At 46.4% G+C, this 20,848-nt stretch overlaps 1 protein-coding gene across 1 annotated transcript in view; it reads right to left on the reverse strand.

The window, feature by feature from the left end:
- Positions 1-235: 235 nt before the first annotated feature.
- LOC142571090 (uncharacterized) overlaps positions 236-20,848 on the reverse strand; it is a 36,368-nt gene continuing 15,755 nt past the window's right edge. The window contains exons 2-4 of the mRNA XM_075679382.1: positions 10,987-11,136; positions 3,271-3,689; positions 236-1,649 (exon numbers count right to left, since the gene is read on the reverse strand). Coding sequence (XP_075535497.1) covers positions 1,508-1,649; positions 3,271-3,689; positions 10,987-11,127 — 702 coding nt within the window. The 5' untranslated portion in view covers positions 11,128-11,136 and the 3' untranslated portion in view covers positions 236-1,507. The remainder of the gene's footprint in view (positions 1,650-3,270; positions 3,690-10,986; positions 11,137-20,848) is intronic.

Raw genomic sequence — 20,848 nt, forward strand, 5'->3', positions numbered from 1 at the left:
CAGAACGTCGCAAAAAGAAAACGCCAGTAATTACGGGTACTGCAGAAATGTTCGTGTGGTCATTCCAATGACCCCCCGCCTCCCCTAAATAAAGAACAGTCCGAAACAAAGCGATCCACCTGTCGAGTATACCGCGTGAACATATGCTATTAATTACGAGCTGTAGAAAAGTCGAAGGTCGGTGGAACTGCTAGCAATTGCAGAAAGCAGCTATATTTCTCTCTTAAAGAAAAAAAAAAGAACGTTGGTTTGCGCGGAGGCATACAGACGCGCGCAGTACAAAGAATGGCGCGCGAAAAGTGCCACACGCTGACATGAACACATCGCGAAATATTATGAGAGGTAGAACAAACGGGACAAGATTGAAAGGACGTACCCTTCGAACTGTCTCAGCGCGCTCGTCCACTTACTATGACTGTTATGATCGTGCTAGCTCAGCTCATTGCAGTTCAGCCATATTCCACTGATCGCATCTGACATGTCAGCTACTGACATGCGTGGCCCCCAATGTGCCATCGACCTCACATCCGAGTCTCTCATGCAAGCGCCTGTTCATACGAGGCTCGGAGTGCATGTTATCACAAGCCTGAAATTACGTTAACTAAGAACAATGTGAAGGGTTATTAGCACTCGATAGTCAGCGGACAGCGTTGCGTAGCTTTGCGCGAGACAGGACGATGATACGACGGATAAACGCATATGCCGACGGCGCTGTCACCCAGCTGTCGTTCCCGTCGTCAGAAATTATGCGCACTGAGAAGTATGGGAGTGCAGTTAGCGCATTTTCGGGAGTAGCTGCTTGTGCCATCCTTAACTCCGATTTCGCAAATTCCCGTTGTCGACGACGCAGCAAGTTCTCTCTGTTGCTAAACAAACTGAATTTGTTTCATTTGTGATAACGAGAGTGCTCGTAAGGGAGCGTAAGCACGCGACAAGCGGTCAGTCCCACGGAATGAGTTGGCAGCGTTTCTATTTTTGTCAGAATGTAAACAGCGCTGCTTATTGCCCGTGTCATCCGGAACGAGGAAGGGGCGCTGGTCGTAGCGTCTTGACTCTGCAATGTCTCAACCAATGCGCGGAGTGATCAGTAAATCACTGGCCGGCACGGAACTGCTATCGCGCTGTTAAAAAAGTCGAGCTTGTGCTCCTGTCGATCTTGTCCCGCTGTGGAAGCTTTTCCCCATGTGATCAACACCAGCCTCCCTCCACTCACTTTTTCCCCTCTCACGGCAAAAGCGAACACATGTCACACGCAAGGCTCCATGATGCCGACAGAGGCGAGTATAGCTGGCACCTTCTGGAAACACCGTCGTGGAGTGCACAAAACAACTGTCACTTTCAGTTGGAGCCCTCCGTCTTCAGTGCACAGAACACGCGCATGCCTTGACCCGAAACTTCACAATTGCCTTCGGCAAGAGCGCTGGCTGGTCTCGCAGCGTCGTCGGTGCGAAACTCAAAACAATACGGAAAAGACGATACGCGGATTAATTAGCTATAGCGATCCTAGTTAGGTTGTGGTCTCGTGGCAGTCGCTGTAGATGCGCGTGCAGTTCCGCTGGTGCAGTCCGTTCTGGGCAGCCTTGAGGAAGTCTTGCAGTGCGGCCTTCTGGTCCTCGGGCATCGCTGACCGTTCCACCCTGCCGTCCGCTCTGCGTAGTAAGAGGCACACCGCGCATATCAGATGACGCGAAGCAGCGCCGGTAACAGAGCGAGCTCGCTTCTAGTTATCGCATTTCTTTCGACCGACTCAAGAATGTGCGACCAACTAAGCATCAAATTCCCCTCTGGCTACTATGTTTCAGAACATCATACCATGAACATGGCGATAGTCGGATGTAACGAATCGCGACCCACCCCGTTGTTGAGGTTAAGAATGCCTTATATTGGCAAAAGCTGCGTTACGCTTAGTTTTTGACGCCACTTCCGCATGAGCATTGCTCACATAGGGGCTGACCATGGAAATGCGCAAATAGTGTGCACACTATCGGGAGTAGCCGGTTGCCAGTGCCTATGCTTCGTGCAGTGGCCGGCATTGCGCACTATCTTCAAGCTTGTCGACTCTTCCGGAGAGGGCGCGATTAGTGGCTACTAGGCCTGAAGGAAAATAAACTGGGCGCAGGCAAAACATCACATTCATAGTGTTTCTAAAAGGCACCGTATCTTAAGATGCTAGGTGACACAATCCTTGTTTTATTTTCTGGAAGAGGCCGGAAACGCCGGAGAGTGGATAGGAAAACTCTTCCAGGGTTGCAATCTGCGAGCGCTGCAATTTTGCCTACAGTGTGGCATGGGCGAGGCAAATGCCGACAGGAACCCTGCACGACTAATACTTCCCGAGAATGCTAAATATGCATAGTGCTTTTCGTTTCGAGGAAGCAAAAGAGAATACCAGGGCATAGAAAACACTAGATAGACATTCAAAATACACCTCTCGGATTTGCCCAAGTGAAAATATAAAAAAAAAATGTCACATAGCAGAGCGTGGGTGTAGGCCATTTGGTGATTCATGATTTTGGGAAGTTACCACAAGCAAAACACGTTACTTGAAGGAAGGGACAACGGGAAGTGGTTGTTGTTAGAAAATGAGAAAATGTCCCTTGTCGAAAGCCGCTTGCAGTGACAATCACCCGGCGCGTTCATCAATCCTGTTTCCTTTCATGTATTTGTTGAAAGCACTGGAAATGTTGAAATCATGTCAAGTTTGCAATCCTTTTCGAGCGCAGAATTCGGCTGCAGTTAGAATTTTGTTGTTTTGTGTAACGTACGTCACAAAGTAAAGATACAAATTACAACACTTTTGTTGTTTTGTTCACTACCATTAGTTTGTACCGTAAATAGTGCAAGCAAAACAGAAAAATACTCTACTTCCAGCTGTAGCCAAAGCTTCTGCAGTAACTAAACGAGAAGAATTCTATTGAAAACTTGTCTAAGGAAACTTGCCTAAAATTCTAATGCTTTTTACAGCTGCAACGTTTTCTTGGACTCTGGAGCAGTGTTGTTACTGCTTTGCACTCAACGAGGCCGCCATTAGTCAACCTACGGTACACTGGCCCGAAGCAGACGCTCTAAATGCGTGTTGCCGTGTATGCTTGTGCTTGTTACTTTTGTGTGTGTGTCTTCTGTGTATGAGTGAGTCATGTCACCAGTTTTATCTGCAGTAGCATGCCAGGGGTAGCGCCAGGCGGGCATCTCCAGCCCCTCCCCCCCTCCCCCCCAACAAGTGCCCCTTGCAACATCACCGTCGCACTGGTGGGCGCGCGCTCCACTCACTTGAGCATAGAGATGATGTTCTTGGCCACGGTGCCCGCCTCGGGACTCATCGCGGAGCGGTGGAACTCGCACATGGCCTTCAGCTGGCAGGCGGCCTCCTGCTGGCCGTACCGCTGCACGGCCTCGTCCAGCCGAGCCAGCAGGGTCATCATCTGCTGGGCGCCCTCCACGAAGTCGACGCCGCCGGGTGCCGCGCGGCCTCCTCGGGCCGGGCCTCCGTCCATGACGCCCCGGCGGCCTCTGCGCCGGGCCTGCACCGTGTACGCGCCGGCGTTCAGCGCCGCCATGTTCCTGAGGCTCGACAGGGCCGAGCTCAACAGTTCGGGCAGGGCCAGCAGGGCCACCAACGGGAGCATGTACTTGAGCGCCGGCAGTGCCGGCTCCATCAGCATCAGCAGCGGGTTGCCCTTCTTGGTCCCCTGCGCCGTATATGCGGGCTGTTGGAGCAGGGTATTCCATTTCAGCACAAAAAGTACACTTACGCGCAGCCTTTGTCAAAAGTATACGGGTTACTGCGCGCTTGCACCAAACATGTCGTTAGGCTCTGTGGCGCGGTTTTCGTGGCACTACTGGCACTCGATAGATGGTGTTGGTGACTCGCTTAAAAACCCTGTAGTAAGCCTGGTCTTCACAGAAGAAGCAGCATGTATATCTTTGACAAAGATATTATATAAGTGGCGAGGATCACGAGAAAGAAAGCTGCGTAACAGAAGCAATAACACTATCTTGCGGACTAGTTGGTTCATACTTATAACCAGGCTGCGCAAGATGCACTAGAAAAAAGAAAGAAAGCAGAGAGGACACAGCATTCTGTCCTGTCCTCTTCTTATTTGCTTGTGCATCTTGCCTAGCACGATTAAATTTCGAGTAACAGAAGCCTCGACTAGCCCAATCTCCCCTATAAACCAGGCCACATCATGGTAACGTACATACAATGCAAAATTGAACAGAATATGGGATGATAACATACTATAATTGGCATTCCGAAAATGCAGAAAGCACTTAAACGAGACAAAAACTGCCGAGTCTCAAGAACATGATAAGTGGGACATTTTCGATACATAGCCTAAAGCTGCATGTGTTAGTTCTTATTAGCTCGCATATATATATATATATATATATATATATATATATATATATATATATATATATATATATATATATATATATATATATATATATATATATATATATATGAAGTGTAGATGGAAGAGCTTAAGCCAATGTCTTGAATCCATAATTATCATATGGAAGAGGTACGAACACGGGCCCGATTAGCGAAGCAGTGCAGCACTGAGGGATTCCGAAGGAATAAATAGGCCTGCGAGCAGGTAATAATAGACACTTCATTTCAGTGATTGTGACACTAAGGGGACCCAAGGAATTGCATAAGTATGGGGGGCATCATTCAACGTGACACTGATATATTAGCATAAGAAATACAACAAAACATAAACGTGGGGTGATCAATTATTGTTAACGCCGGACAACAGACTTCTCCACCCATGAGCCACATAAATTAGTCGCCTTAAAACGAGAAGATAAACAGCAAGAATAAAAAATATTTTTAGAAAAGGTGTTATATTGTGTCTGTAGTGGATATTCGGAAGCGAGAAGAAGAAAGAAACAGCAGATACAGCGTATTTTGTGAAAACATTTGTATTTTATACAATGCGAGGTGACACATAATGCATGAAGTTTTATTTCATTTCAAGCTATGCACAGGGAGCTGTGTACGTTCTCCTTCCATCACAGAAGAGAGAGCGAAAGACAGAAAGAAACAGTGACGCGGGACTGCTAACTCAGCACCACGAAAGAGCGTCCAGCATGAACGATTGAACTGTGCTATCACACGGAAAAGAACGCATAAACTCCACTGGAATTGTCTGTATATGCGTGAGAATACCCGAAATTGCAACTTGGCCCGCCCCCAAACTTCAAGTAGGCCCACGCCCAAATATAAGTTGGCCCATCTCTAAACATCAAGGTGACACACACCCAAAATAGAAGTCGGCCCACTCCCAAATTTCAAGTTGGACCACCGCCAACCCTCAAATTTCAGTTGGCCCACATTGAAATTTCAAGTTGGCCAACCCCCAAAATTTAGGTTAGCCCACCCCCTAATTTAAGCTGGCCCACTCACAAACTTCAGTTCGCCCCCCCCCCCCGAAAATTTCAAGTTGGCCCGCCCCCAAATTTCAGTTGGCCCACCACTCCTATAAGCCTCCCCATGCACTTTCAAAGGAACCCTATGTATCTCTATGAGTATTCTCTTTTTTGTTTAAGATGTTTCTTATCGCTTATAAAGCTACCATTCATTTGCATTTACACTATTATAATGATTAATGTCTGCAAATTATGTATTTTTGTGCAGATACATGGCATTATACTTTTCGCGTGATGGTGCTGCGGTATTCGCCAAGATTGCTTACGCATTCGAAAATTATCTGATACGTCAGGTCCGCTGTGAAGTGCCGAGAACCACCCTGGCATGCCATGCCAGAGTTTCTTGGTAGAGCTTTAGTAATGGCGGCAGTGAATTGAGCTAGTTCACCGCGGATCGGGGGCATATTAAAATGGGATAGGTGCAAAGGATTGGGTGAGGGTTCATTTGACACGGGGGCAGTCGCAAAGGGTGTGGGGATTGTCTGGGTAGCCTACACTGTGCTTATATCGGAGATGTCCTTTGTTGCCGTGTGCGGAGCGCGAAGAGGGTTCTGTGAGGAGAGAGTTGGTTCGGATGGCGCCCCTGTAAGTGCTGTCTTGGCGCATTAGTGACGGGTGGGCCATCGCAGAAGTTCAGTGCCGTACAGCTTTGTAGTAACGCGCATTCGTGTCTTGGACCATATTTTGCAACATAGCGAATAGCCTGCCTGACAAGATGCTTCTTCTTGTCATTCAGAATTCGCTTTGGTGCCATCACCTAGGAACAAATGCCACACACTCCCACAACGAGGGTTTTCGCATGCACTTCCTCACACACCCGTTCCTATCAATGTGTTCACCCGACCGCGGAGACCTACATCATGTGACCTAGCGAGAAGCAGTAAACCACGGATTACCATCTCCCGGACCGGCCCAGTTTGACACAGCCGTTTCATAAAATCGCGGGAGATTTAATGACTGTGGGCCCCTGTTGAGATTCCCACAGTGGAACTGCTGATGGCGATGAGCGCCCAGAAAGACTCGAGAGCCTGGGGTGGGGGGTGCATTCATCACCTTGCACTAGACGTAGCAAAAAGGGCAATGCTAGTAGCCGGTACCGGACAGACACAGACGGAAGAGAGTTGCCACCATGGAAACGTGGCTAGTCTAGTGCCCTACAGCAGACCTATTGCGTGCCCCCCAGTCAAAAAAAAAACAGCATAGAAGGGATTGAAGTGATCTAACGATACGTAATGTATACTGTACCACATGACAGAGATACCAGGTACGGCCTCAAAATATGATCTGGGGGAGACATCCGCTCAACAAGCGGAAAGGCGAAGTCTCCGTGCATCTCGAATTTTTTCTAAATGCGAAGCATTTCTTTGCCTAGTCGGAGCGATAGTCAAACTGGACGCTGTGGAAGGCCACAGAGCTTGCCTCCGATGTGCGCGCACATTCATGTGCCCGCCTGCTGACCATGGATGCGCGCTTGAACCAATAGCGACTAGCAAGCTGACCGCTATTGATTCGGCCCAAGGATGAGTGACTTCCTTGAATCGGCCTCTCCTTGCTCAACGCTCATGCCCCACGCCCTCTCACACACCGCTACTGGCTTGGCGCATCCTCTCCTCGATCCACTCGTCGGTACGGGTGTGCTCGCCACAGAGACCTGGCTCGGTTGCGTTACGTTGTGCGTAGGCCTCTACTTGCAGGTAGAACAATGAAACCTCGAAAATATCTAGCGGAGGAGGAGTGGAAGGCTCTGCAGAGGCAGAAGTATGCGATGCATACCGAAGCAGAAGGCGAAGCGATCGGCTGACGAGGTATGCGCGACCGTCAAGCGTAAGCAACAAGAGAAGCGATGCGCGGCTGAAGAACAGCGGTACGCCTAGCGAACGACCGCTTAACAGACCACAGAGGACCAAGCGGTGCTGATTAGAGGACCGCCACTCGCTGGACACAGACGCGTACTTTCAAAAGCAAAGCACTTCGTCGAATACGAATTTGGTGGGGCGTGTAGCCTCTGGCTGCGACAAACTCTGGCTACGAACCCCACGAACAATGAGAAAGGGGGCGCATACTCAGTCATCAAGGAACAAGGTGCCGTTCATGTCTTGTAGGCAGTGCTGAGTCATTGAACAAGAAATTATGAAAAGCAAGAAGCTTTAGGGACCCGGAAAGTGCACGACTGTTCAAGACGGTCAGATGTCTTCTGTTGGCTTAACGAAACTAGAAGACAACGTGCAGACCGCAACAGCGTATAAGCTATGATGTCAAACGTAATGAAATAGATAGGCACCTCTCTTTCAAATACCAAGCAAGCCTGGTGATCGAAAACTAGGAAAGTCATCAGGGTACCATCAAGTGGCACCAATTTTATTCTGAAATACCAAGCTAAAACTGAATGGAAATCCGCTTGGCCCAGAGACCGATCCACATTTCATCAACCGCAGTACCGCTGGCACCCCTTTCGGTGACGAAGAGTCGCGGGAAATATCAGCAGCTTGGGGAGAGACTTCAGGTATTAACGCGACAGCGTTAAGGAGCTCGTGTCGCAGAAAAGCCGCTGTCGTCGGCGTCGGTGGCGTTGTCCGTGAGCGATAAATCCTAGGAGGCACTTCATGAATAAAAAACGATTTGCAAGATGGGATGGGTGGGAATCGAACCAGAGTATGAGGCGGAGACGCTACCACTCAGCCACGAGTTCGATGCTCCAAAGCGGTACAAAAGCACCCCTAGTGAATGCGGTGTTGCCTTAGAAACGAGCCGTAGAAAGTTATACTGCGGTGTATATCGGCAATTATGAACATGTAACTTACAGTCGCAGTTACACGAGTAGCGAAGTGCGTTTCCGCTACATTTCTTCGGCGCTTTCCGCACACGCAGAGCCATCTTCCGGCAAACACAGAAGACCCCCTCCTCTCAATGTACGGCGCTGCCCCGACAGGTGGCGCGCTACGCGCGCATTGCGGCTGTGCGGGGACCGGTGCGAGGCGCGTCGCGTCGCGGCTCGGACCCCCTCTCCCCTGACGACGCTTCGCCGTGCTCCCTCAAGAGTTGCAGAATCAAGCGTCCTTCCTTTCTTTAGATCACTATCTGTCTATCTCTCTGCCCGTGCCGATCACGACGTTTGGCTGGCGTACATCGTTTCCCCCTCCGAGACATCAAGCTCTTTGGTTCGTTCCGCTTGCTCAGGCTTGCTTGTTCCGCTTGATTTGAACGAGCATGAATTCTCAGTCGACCACTGCAGCTTGTGAATTGCTCACGCCTACTCCGTTTCATACCATAACATGGAACCTACGAATACTAAAGACTTATCTCGCTCAGCATCCACGCCCCCCCTCCCCCGAAAAACGTTGCGGCAGAACTTAACTCTCGATGACTGTCGACGGTAATTCGTTAGCATTGAATTAATGCAGCGACACAACGTATTGACGCTGTACGAGGCGTGTACGGCAGAACACTCGGTGAACACTCAGTGCCATCGAGCGTCGCCGCTGCGTAGCCTGTGCATGGACTCCGCAATCCATGGCGCGGCGGTGCATGCGAAAGCTGAGAAACGCGACATGCGACAACCAGGCTCTTCTCTCACGCTGCTTTCTGGGCATGCTGTGCCGTCTAGTGGCACCGAGACGAGAACAGAAGCGGGTAGCGCCGGTGCTTGCAAATGCTGAGAATCGTTGCCTCGCTTGCCGCAGGCTCAGTGGCACATATCCAGGTGGCGAGAGGTACATTGAAGAGTGGCATATACCCAGTGCATTTGTGGCACAGTCTGCTAATGTGTCGGGTTGCTGTCCTTGAGGAACCCTTGTGGCGCGGGTTCGATTACGCTCAGCATCGGAGAAACTGAAGCGATCTTTATCGTCATTCTAGAGTGGCACATTGTCAGTGGCACACACCTAGTAATCGAAACTGGCGCCAAAGATATTAATTGAAAAGCGGCACACACACACCTACTGGCACATACCCACTGAGTCAAGTCGGCATCACAGAGGTTCACTTTGGAACATCAGAGATCGGGTGGCAGATACCAAGTACCAAAAGTCGATGTTTTCTTCGAACAGCGGTACCTATCCAGCCCCGCGTCTACAGTGACCCTCGTCGGCATGATAGAGGTTCGTTGAAGAGCGGCACGTATGTGCACATTGCCACATACCCAGTGACCGAAGTTGGTCCAATGGTTGATTTCGAACTCTGTTACGTCAGCACAGCAACCCTATGCTCCAGCCATTCGACTGCTGCGTATTCAGTGACTCAAGTAGGCGGGAAGTGGTAAGATCTAAACGTACAAACAGATACATAGATACAAACAGATAGATTAATAGCCGTGGGAAAGCATGCGAAGTAACTTAAGAATGGTAACGCGTTAATAGTGCACCACATGTACATGAACGATATAAGCACGCGCCATATAATTGGATGTAACATTAGGCGTCATACGTTTAATGTGATTAGCATTATTAGGACACTTGACACACTTTCCAGGGTTTGATTTCCTGACTGTCGGTGTATCTAACCATTTTTCCTTAAACTAGGTCCACTGGGTAGTCCACGGTCTAATGAGTTGAGCGTCGGACTACTGTGCTCAGGTAGCAGGACTCAGAACCACCCCTCGGGCCAACTGGGTATGTGCCACTGCGCATGCGCCGCTTTTCAATGACAAAAAACTATTCTTTGAGATTTTTGTCGTGCACTGCGGAACCGAACCCGTGCAACGTGTGGACTACATGGTCGCACCACTAGATGGCGTAGGGAGTGCAGTGTGAAGCACGAGATAAGAGCCTGGTTGCATGCAAGTTTCCACGTTGGCTACATAGCGCATCGTGAAATTTCTTCCATACTAATCGCGTTGACGCGGGCATTCATCATGCGATGGGTTCTGTCAGAATTTTTTTACGTCACGAAATACTACTGTTAAACAAATGTACACCCGCTGGTTCGTATCTTGCAACATAACAAAATCGTAATCTGTCTTGCTTGCGTTTCGTTTCTTGAAAACGCTGCGCTTGTTACTTATCCGTCGAGAATGCTCTGTCGTGCTGATAACGTGCATGCCGTTCGTGACTTGGCAGTACCGGGCCCCCAGCCTTAAAGAAAGGAAGTGCGCAAAAGACAGATGACGATTATTGTTGTGTGGCAAGATACGACCCAAAGGGTGTAATTTTACTTAAGAGTGTACGTAATTATAACATTAACTTCATCGCAGATCCGAACCCATTTACCATGGAACGAGTGGACTGACGAGTTTCTGCGAGCAGCGGCCGATGCACACCGCTTGTGTACGCGAACAAGACCGAGCACGTCACGTATTGGAAAAACAAACGCGGATAAATAATAATTGAATTGGCGCAAGATTTCGTCCACATGCTGTAGCTGTAATGCATGAAGTAGTGCATGAAGCCGCAGAAGCCAGTCAAAAACAACTGCACTGCGTAATGCGCGCAGTGATACTTATATGACCGCACTACTTGTGCGGCCGCTGCAGCGCTGCCTGCTAAGTATGAAATGTAATGTAACCGCGCAAGGATTTTCACCTGGCGACAACGAGACAGGTGTAATCCTTCTCACCTGTGGGACTCCTTTGATGTCGTGGATGCTCTGGCCGGCACTGTTCAGCGTGGTCGAGTCCGCCGCAGAGGTGGACAGGAGCAGGATGAGGAGCAGCCAACAGTGCAGCACCAGGGCCACACTCAGCCAGTGTACGCGCATTGTGCGTGCCTGCAAGAGCGTGAGTAGTGCAAGAAGTTCATTTTTTTGGTGGCCCATTCCGCTCCTTTAAGAGAAGAGTTTACCTCAGGAACACCTATCTGAATACACAAGAATGGAGAAACTGTTTTGCACGGCAACCACCTCAGCGATTTTGATGAGGCTTGCCGGATTTCAAAGAAAAACTTAAAGTGTGCCGACGGCCAGAAGTAGACTTCTGACTTCTGCCATGAAATGTTTGGAAGAAATTGATGAAAATAGCAAAAGTTTAGAAAACTGATACTTCAAGTTGACAACTCCGTAACTCCGCAGCAGTTCGTTATACAGCGATCTAGCAAAGCCCACGTAATCAAACAATAATTAAATTGTGGGGTTTTACATGCCAAAAGGACGATATGATTATGAGGCGCACCGTAGTGGGGGACTCCGGAGATTTGAACCACCTGGGGTTCTTCAACGTGCTCCTGAATCTAAGTACACGGGTGTGTTTGCATTTCGCTATTCAAACATTGAAAGCAGTCAAAATTGATTCATTGTACATTACTATGAAATACAACTAATAAGGCTTGTGACCACTGTAACATCACGTAGCTATAAACCATGTCTGCTTGAGAGGCTGTCTCAGACGCTGTTTACAGAACTGCGATATCTGTTTTCTTGGCGCAGAGTTACGGATTTGTTAACATTCTTCTTCAATGCTTCTGAAACTTACTGTGCATTATTTCTGAAAAGACATTGATATCATAAATGAAAATTATGCTTCCTATAGCCGGTGAGAATACTGGATGATTTTCTTAGACCGTACAGAATTTTTAAACTCGCCTCTGGCAAATAGCATACGTGTAGTCAGTGAGCTTGATTACACAAAGAGGGGACATTACTCTAACAATAAACTGAAGCACATATTCGTCTAATTAATAACATGTCTAGTGAAGTTTTAATTAAGTACTTTGTGGCATATGTTGGAATTTACGAATTGTAGTAGGTGAGACCACTTGGAATGAATTTTCAGGGTGGCGCCATATTCAAGACATACCTTACCAAAGTGTGCCACGAAATGCGTGGGCGTTCCAGCTAATTTTGTGCTTCAATGCAGGAAACGGGGCTTTGTTAAAAAAAGTAAGAGGAACATTGTGCATTTTCTCTTGGAAGTGCTGCGGCGCACATCTCGAAAGCCGTACGATCCTTACATTTCATCCCGAGTGGGCATGCCTTGCAAGCTCGCCGGCTACAATTCGTAAATTGCAATATGTGTCGTAAGGTACCGAAGGAAAAGCATAATTATCAAGTTTCTGTTAATGATTCGAACATGCGTTTCAATTTCTCGTGCGAGTAATATCTATCGCTTACAGTAATCCAGCTCATGGACTACAATTGCTCTATCTGCAACAAGCTATTTTAAAATTTTCTGCATGGTCTAAAAAATAATTTCAGAAAAAGACGCCCTCAATCTCTTTCCTTCTAAAATGCCACAGATTTCAGTCTCATGGGAGAAGCAATTATCTAACGAGAGCATTTATGCTGTTCACGTATGCTTTAATATAGAAATCGGAGTAGCCACTCGGGGAAGGCGAAACCCTGTATCCCTTAACCCTGTAATGCAAAGCACATACCCACATAATAAATATAAAGTTAGAACAACTAGTTTACCTTTATTTCTGGCCAGAGAGCACACACTTATAGAAAAAAAGAGTGTTGAGTAAATACTTGGTAACTGGTTTGCTGAACTATCTGCTGCTGAAAACTCGCCCCAGGATATCAAGAACGCTGTCATAGGCTATACGTTGTTTCATGCGACTAAATCAGAATTTTGAGGCGTCAAATTACGTGTAGCAAAAATGATACGTTGGGACATTACTTGTTTAGAAGATAGTGTTTGTACATGTGCCCCACGGCGAAGAAGTGGCGCTTCAGTGCTATTGTACGTGTTTGAATGCGAGGAAGTGTGCGTCTCGCATGTAGGAGCTTCCTCGGGCAACGAGGCCACGTTGAAGACGCGTCCCGGGAAGAACAGTGTTCCCTGTGCTACAATGGATAGGAGTTAACTAAAGCAGAGTATAATATACTGTTGCATTGCATTTACTTTCTAAAAACCTCCTTTATCAAAATTGAGACCTCGAGACAATGTGTACAGTTATATCAAACGTGACTTGCACCGGCGGATCGATACAGTCGGAGTGATGACAAGCTCCATGTTCAGCGCATGTCGATTCGGTCACACTTGTTTTCGTATTTCGCTTTACTTGTTACAATCAATCAATCAATCAATCAATCAATCAATCAATCAATCAATCAATCAATGTATGAAAATAAAGTTTTTCCTCTATGAACATATTGACGTTGTCCTCAAACAATAAAACTCATTGAGTAGCCTTGCTTGTAGAAAAGGAATTATGAAGGTCTAGCCTTATTCGGTATGCGATATTTCGTGTGAACATTATAAACCTACATATAACACCAAGTATACTGCAATGACGAACGTAAATGAGTGGTGATGACACGAATATCATGACACGTGTGTCATTTAGGTCATGGAGCAGCCGCCTGCGTGTTGGTGCTCTCATGGGGTTGCAATGTGGGCTTGTTGGTAATGCAGCTTGAAATGGTGTACGGTAGCACGATTAAAAGAATCTGGCGTATGTGTTGACATATGTAGCGCTGTGTGTGTCCCGGCGTCTTCTTTTGTCCCGTCTTTTAATCGAACTACCGTAAACCCCTTCAAGGTGCTCTCATGGTCGTTTCCTTAACTTGTGACGTACCAAATTGGCAAATGTTGGTGCACTCATGGTCGCTTTGTTAATTTGGTAGGTACCAAAATTGGCATACGTGTTGATGCTCGCATGGTCGTTTCGTTAACTTGGTAGGTACCAAAACTGACATACGTGTTGGTGCTTTCATGGTCATTTCGTTAACTTGCGACGTACCAACATTGGCATACGCGCTGGTGCGCTCATGACCGTTTCGTTAACTTGGAAGGTACCAAAATTGGCATACGTGTTGGTGCTCCCATGCAGGGGCGTAGCCAGGGGGGCGGGGCTTATGGGGCTTCAGTGAATTTTCGCCTGGCAGAGTTTTGGGAACTTTCTGGCTAGCAGACGAGAAAAAGAAACTTTCGTCTCTCGCTGCCATCACTGTGGGGACTCGACGAATTGCACCGCGTTCGCTTGAGCGCAACCTCTCCAGAAAGTCTTGTCTCGCCAGTGTAGGATACCGAGCAGTATGGGTATGGTTCTCGGTGGACCAAGCGTCTCCCGTTTTCTTCGATATTCTTTCGGTAGCTACATTACGTGCCCAAAGTAGGCATTCAATTGTGGCCAACATACTTTGCACTTTTTCATTTCGGTGCCCCGGCCCCACAAGAAAAAGAAGACATGGTTGTGGCGCAGCGAATTGTCGTATGGTAAAAGTTCAATTTTGTTACTTCTTTTGCGGACAGTAATGGGCCACGGGACGCTTCAGTTGCCGGATAGTCTTATTATATAGTACTGCAAATAGCAATTATGTGGACACTCCAGGCGCATTCCTGTCGTCGCCGTTGCCCTCATGTTGCATATAAAGTCCAAGGGCGATAACATCGTGACCGCGCGGCGCATGCTGTATGTGCGAGTGAAAGCGTAGGGGAGGGGGATGGGGGGGGGGCTGGAATGGGTGAGACGACGATGGCGGCTCAGTGTTGTGTGCGCAAAAGAGAAAAGCGGGGAGCACGCGCGCTGCCTTCCGTCGCGCGCAATGCATCGGGGGGAGTGGATGGAATGGGGGTGGGATCTAGGATTCTCTGAATCTCTAATTGCGCAACATGTTTATTTGCCTTGTCTGACGCATTGTATACAGTGGCTTTTTTAGATGCGTAGATTTACTGGCGACTTTTACGTATATTTATATATCTTGTTACGGGGTTTTTTGTATACGTGCAGGGAACTTTGTTTCCAGTGACACTTCTTTGCCTTTTATCAAGCTGTATCTTCGCATTGGTATGTTCCATTGTATCTTCGCATTTATAATGCACGAAGGCGAGTAAAATGAAAGTGAGCTAACCCACCCCGCGCAATAATTGTTCGGTCCATTATCAGCGAGGCATGCACGTGACACAGAGGCATCTCTCTGTTACAAAAGTGACACGCAGGTGTGAGTATGAAGGTTGTTTAATGCTCTCATACACTGGGTTGAACATGGTTGCGCGAATAATGGACGCTCTAGAAGTTGAGCAGCGTGGTGCCCTGAGGTTTTTCACAGCTGGAGGTATTTCCCAAAAAGAAATTAGTCACCGTATGGCTGCCATGTACGTTGAACACTGCATTTCATTGGTCATTCTGAAGCGTTCGAGCAAACGGATCAATGAAGGACGTGAAAGTTGCAAAGACGATCCAAGGCCGGGCCAAAGCCATCGTGCAATCACCCCTAACAAAATTGCAAAGGTTGATGAGCTGATGAGACAAGAACGGAGGATAAGCATCGATGAACTGGCAGAGTGTGTGAACATCAGTCACGGTTCGGTTCACGCCATAATTGATGAACATCTTGGTTATCCGCTCTTGTGCTCGCAATGGTTGCCCAAGATTTTGAACTACCGCCAGAAGACGGAGAAGTTCAGCGCTGCCTTTACTCATCTGATCCGGTATCACAGTAAGGGTGACGACTTCTTGTCTCCAATTGTCATCGGCGACGAACCATAGTGCCACTTCTACGAGCCTGAAACACGACAGCAAAGCTTACAGTGGAAACATTCGAATTCACCACTTCCAAGAAAAGAAAGGCCGTCATTTCCGCGGGAAAGGTGTTGTTGACTTCTTTTTTCGATCGTCAGGGGCCATTACTGATAGAGTTTGCTAAATCTTGAGAGACTATCAATTTGTTTCGTTATTGTAAAATGACAGATCGGCTGCGTGTCACAATAAAAAAAACTACATAGAAAATTGACGAATTTGGTCATCTTGTTCCACGACAATGCCGTCCACATGTCGCTGATGTGGTTAATACAAAACTGGCAATGCTCAAGTGGGAAACGCTGCAGCATCCGCCATGCAGCCCAGGCCTGTTGCCTTGCGACTTCCACTCTTTGGACGATTTGAAAAAACAGCTCAAGTGAACCAGATTCGTGTCGGAGGATGACGTGAAACAGTCAGTTGCAGACTTTTTGAATCAGCAACCCAAGGAATTTAATGAGAAGGGAATCACGCGACTCGTTAGACAACGGGACAAATGTCTAAATGATCATGGAGGCTACTTTTAAATAAGGTATCCCATTTGTCATATATTCGCATTCGCTCACTTTCATTTGACTCGCCCTCGTTTATTTTGCAGAACTCCTGCATTTTATACGTGCTCTCTGTTGTGGCTATAATTTCTGTGCAATTACTCACGATACACGGCCGGTGAAAGCTGCTCCTGCGTAATACACTGGAACAAATGAGAGCGTCATTGAGATTTTTCACTGGCTGTTGCATATGTACAAGAATGGGAACAAGGTCATTGAATGACAAAGTTTCATTAACATATTTGTCCTCAACTTGTTCATTTCATGGCCTTTACATTTTTCATATCAGCGGCATGCACTGCTTTGCTGGCTTCGAACTGATGTAGTTCTAAAGTTCGTGCGATATTTTCTTTACTTATTAAATAGACAAAAACATGGAAGCATTGACATCAGTTATGTTGGGCACAATATTTGGCACATAAGAGTACATTCTTTCAGGAAAACATACATATTTTACTTGTATTCATAGTGCGTAGCGTTCAAGAATTTGTTTGCAGCATCTTTAGTAATTACAATGCAGTTATTATTCATCTATTTGATCCTCAGACAAATTGTTTAAGAGGAAGCTTTAGCTCGCGCCCAACTGCGACGCGGCCTATTCAAATACATGTAAAACGCAGAAACGCTTCTTCGTGATAACACCCGGATCGCTTTTAATGAAATTTGTTGCACTTGAGAGAGAAGGTAAATTCTAGTTTATGTTGGAAGCGAAATTTCTATTTAGGGACTAAACATTGTTTAAATATATAGAAAAACTCGAAAGCTAAAAAAAAATAAAAGCACGGCGTTTACAAACTAATAGCTCTGCGTCAAGCACACATGTCGCTGTTCAGTAAACGGCATCTATTATAACAGTCAAAGAGGACAAATTTGGTCTGTCAATTGATATCTCACGTGAATCGATTGCGTTGTGTACAAGGATTCACCGAAAGCCGTATTTCTATAATGCTAAATTTCTGGAGGTTCACGTGCCTCATAGAAGTTTTGTCCGCCGTAGGTGTACTATTAGGTGCAATTCACAGAATTGTGATATCATTTTTCATTGCTGAGTTACATAATTTTAAACTTGATAGTTTAGATTTCTGAGAACTTGCGATTTTGGTGAATTTTTAATAAGGAACTGGCAACATAAATGAAGAATTCGAAACAAACAGTCAGTAAAATTTAAGTTTTTCTTTTAAATGCAACAAACCTCGTCAAATTTGGTGCACTGGTCGCCGAAAAAAAAACGAATTCTCCTTCTACATGTATTTAGATACAGCACCCGAGCTAAAGCTTCCTCTTAAGGAGGAGACCGCGCTGCAATGTGAGCCACCCCCCCCCCCCCCCCCCGAGCGAAATTTCTGGCTACGCCACTGCTCCCATGGTTGTTTCGTTAACTTGAGAGGTACCAAAATTGGCATACGCGTTGGTGCTCTCATGGTTGTTTCGTTAACTTGGTAGGTACCAAAATTGGCATACGTGTTGGGGCTCTCATGGTCGTTTCGCTAACTTTGGAGGTACCAAAATTGGCATACGTGTTGGTGCTCTCGTGGTCGTTTCGTTAACTTGGAAGGTACCAAAATTGGCATACGTGTTGGTGCTCTCATGGTCGTTTCTTTAACTTGGTAGGTACCAAAATTGGCATACGTGTTGGCGCTCTCATGGTGGTTTCGTTAACTTGGGAGGTACCAAAATTGACATACGTGTTGGCGCTCTCATGGTCGTTTCGTTAACTTGGTAGGTACCAAAATTGACATACGTGTTGGTGCTCTCATGGTCATTTCTTTAACTTCGTAGGTACCAAAATTGGCATACGTGTTGGTACCCTCATGGTCGTTTCGTTAACTTGGGAGGTACCAAAATTGGCATACGTGTTGGCGTTCTCATGGTCGTTTCGTTAACCTGGTAGGTACCAAAATTGGCATACGTGTTGGGGCTCTCATGGTCGCTTCGTTAACTTGGGAGGTACCAAAATTAACATCGTTTGACAAGACTGTATGACGAACATAAATTATAGGTCATGACATGAATATCATGATTTGTGACATGTAGGTCATGAAACAGCCGCCTACTGCTTGGTGCTCTCATGGTCGTTTCGTTAACTTGGTATGCACCACAATTGGCATAGTATGACAAAAGTGTATGAAGAACATAGCTGATAGGTCATGATATGAATGTCATGACATGCGTTTCATGTATGTCAAGAAGCAGCCGCCTACGTCTTCGTATGTATCAAAATTGGCATAACATAACAAGAGTTCATGTCTAACATAAATGATAGGTCATGACATGAATGTCTTGTCATGCGTGTCATGTAGGTCATGAAACAGCCACCTGCGTCTTGGTGCTCTCATGGTCGTTTCATTACCTTGGTAAGCTCCCCGCACACTGCTTCGCATAACATCGATTCCTACAGGGGGAGGGATCTGCCGCCTTTTTTTTTCCCTCTGAGCTTCCTTGTGTAAAACTTGTGCTTAAAGTTTATTTTGGGGAGATTTTTCTCATCACTTTTTCATAGTAAACGTTTTATTCTGGGCAAGTTTGAAGAACGCATTTTTATTGCGCTTAATTTGATGCCACGAAATAAACGTTCTGCAAAAGTTGCTCAATTAGGGCACCGACGCCGTCAATGCTTCAAGGTTGCCTTTTGTCGGCACTGTGTTTAATAAACTTAGCCGACTTGATTTTATTAAATTCAGCAATATAACATTAAAGGGTCTGAAGGCGAGCTCGTTGGTATACACCCATGGTAGAAAAACAGCGCTAAAAACACGGATAGAAGGAAGAACGCGGAACGAGTGCTGGTCCTGTGCTCTTCCTTCTGTCCGTGTATTTAGCGCTGTTTTTCTACTATGAATTAAACAACATGATATCAGAAATGGGTGAATTTTTTATAATAATAATGATGTTTTCTTGTTATGAAGGTGCTTTTACAAGTATATTTTCTGCACGCCTAATCATGCATATGCTTCTGAGTGCGCAGGCACCTCGGCGATCATACGCATCGTTTAAACAAATATAGTAAGCGTCCTAACAGAGGGACACAGTACAGCCTACTGAAACAACAGAACAAAATAGCAACATGTACATTTTAAAGAAATAATGGTAAGTAATAAGGCTGTCGTACAATTTAAGTGCAATGGCATTTATGTTACCTCATTGATTTTTCCTTTTTGTTTGTTCGCGATCACAGTTAAGATTGAAGCACATCACCATACTCATTGGCTTATTTTTTTTCTGGTTTTATTTCTTTTCATTTCCGTCTTCGCTCAGCATATTTGTCATTTGTTACACGGAGAAGTGACGGACTTAGCCCTCCACGCTGACAAACTCCGATGCCAGGCCAGTCTCAGGGGACATAATTTGGATCTTGGGCTTCGCTCGAGATGTAGAATAACAATTTGGGTCATGCTAATTTTCTTTTACATGACACAGGACTAGCCTGGCGATTTTCTATGCAGTGTTGCTGTGCTGTCTACCAGTGGCATCGCACCAATATCATCGTCACCATCATCCTAAATTCATGGTTGATTGGCGCTTCGAATCAACCATAAATCAATGCGAACTGGCCCGGTTATCCACTCTCCTGCAGATGATCCTGCATTCCTATTTGGTACCCCTTAAGTGTAGAGTGGGAGATTAGGATGCAGAAGTGGGAGCCGGTCTTTCTGTTTCGGTATAAATAAATTCTATTGGCCTATGTGATAGTTAAAACGTTTACCATTGTAGTGAAGATCATGAAGCAAACAGAAAACCTTAAGTGTGTCAGTGTCACGTAGAATTTTCTAATTATTCTAGAGTTCTTTGAATTGTTAAGAAGCGGAACTTTCTCGTCTACAGCTTGCCATCTGCTAAGCTGATCCAGATGTGTAACGTGGCCGAGCGGGCGGTACCACCACATTACGAGGGTCGTTTGATAAGTACGGTAAAAATACAAGAGATGCCTCTACAATTCTGTTTTCTTCTAGGTGGCGCGCAAGAAGCACCCTTCATATGAAAGCAGAACTTGTTTACGTTGGTACCGACAGTTAGTAAGCTTCTGAGAGCCATTGGCAGTGAGATGTGTGATGATTCCCGCCAAATGGAAAAAGGTGAATTTCAAACAGTGATCAGGCATTTTTATTTAAAACGCTGGACGGCTGCCCAAATTAAAGCCGACTTGAATGAAGTTCATGGAGACTCTGGACCATCACTGAAGACCATTTACTGCTGGATAAATGAATTCAAACGCGGCCGAACTTCGACGCAAGATGAAGTACGTCCTGGGTGTCCAGTGGAGGTCACCATGCCAGAAATGGTATCGAAAGTTCATGGAACTATCATGCAAGACTGCCGAGTGACGTTACATGAGATAGCTGAAATTTTAGGCATCTCGACAGAGAGGCTTCACAATATTCTTCATGAGAAATTGCAGATGAAGAAGATCTGTACATGCTGGGTGCCGCAACTACTGACGATCGACCAAAGGCCCATGAGGGCAAACATGTC

The sequence above is a fragment of the Dermacentor variabilis genome, chromosome 2 (genome assembly GCF_050947875.1).
Source record: "Dermacentor variabilis isolate Ectoservices chromosome 2, ASM5094787v1, whole genome shotgun sequence".
In the NCBI taxonomy this organism is placed as follows: Eukaryota; Metazoa; Arthropoda; class Arachnida; order Ixodida; family Ixodidae; genus Dermacentor; species Dermacentor variabilis.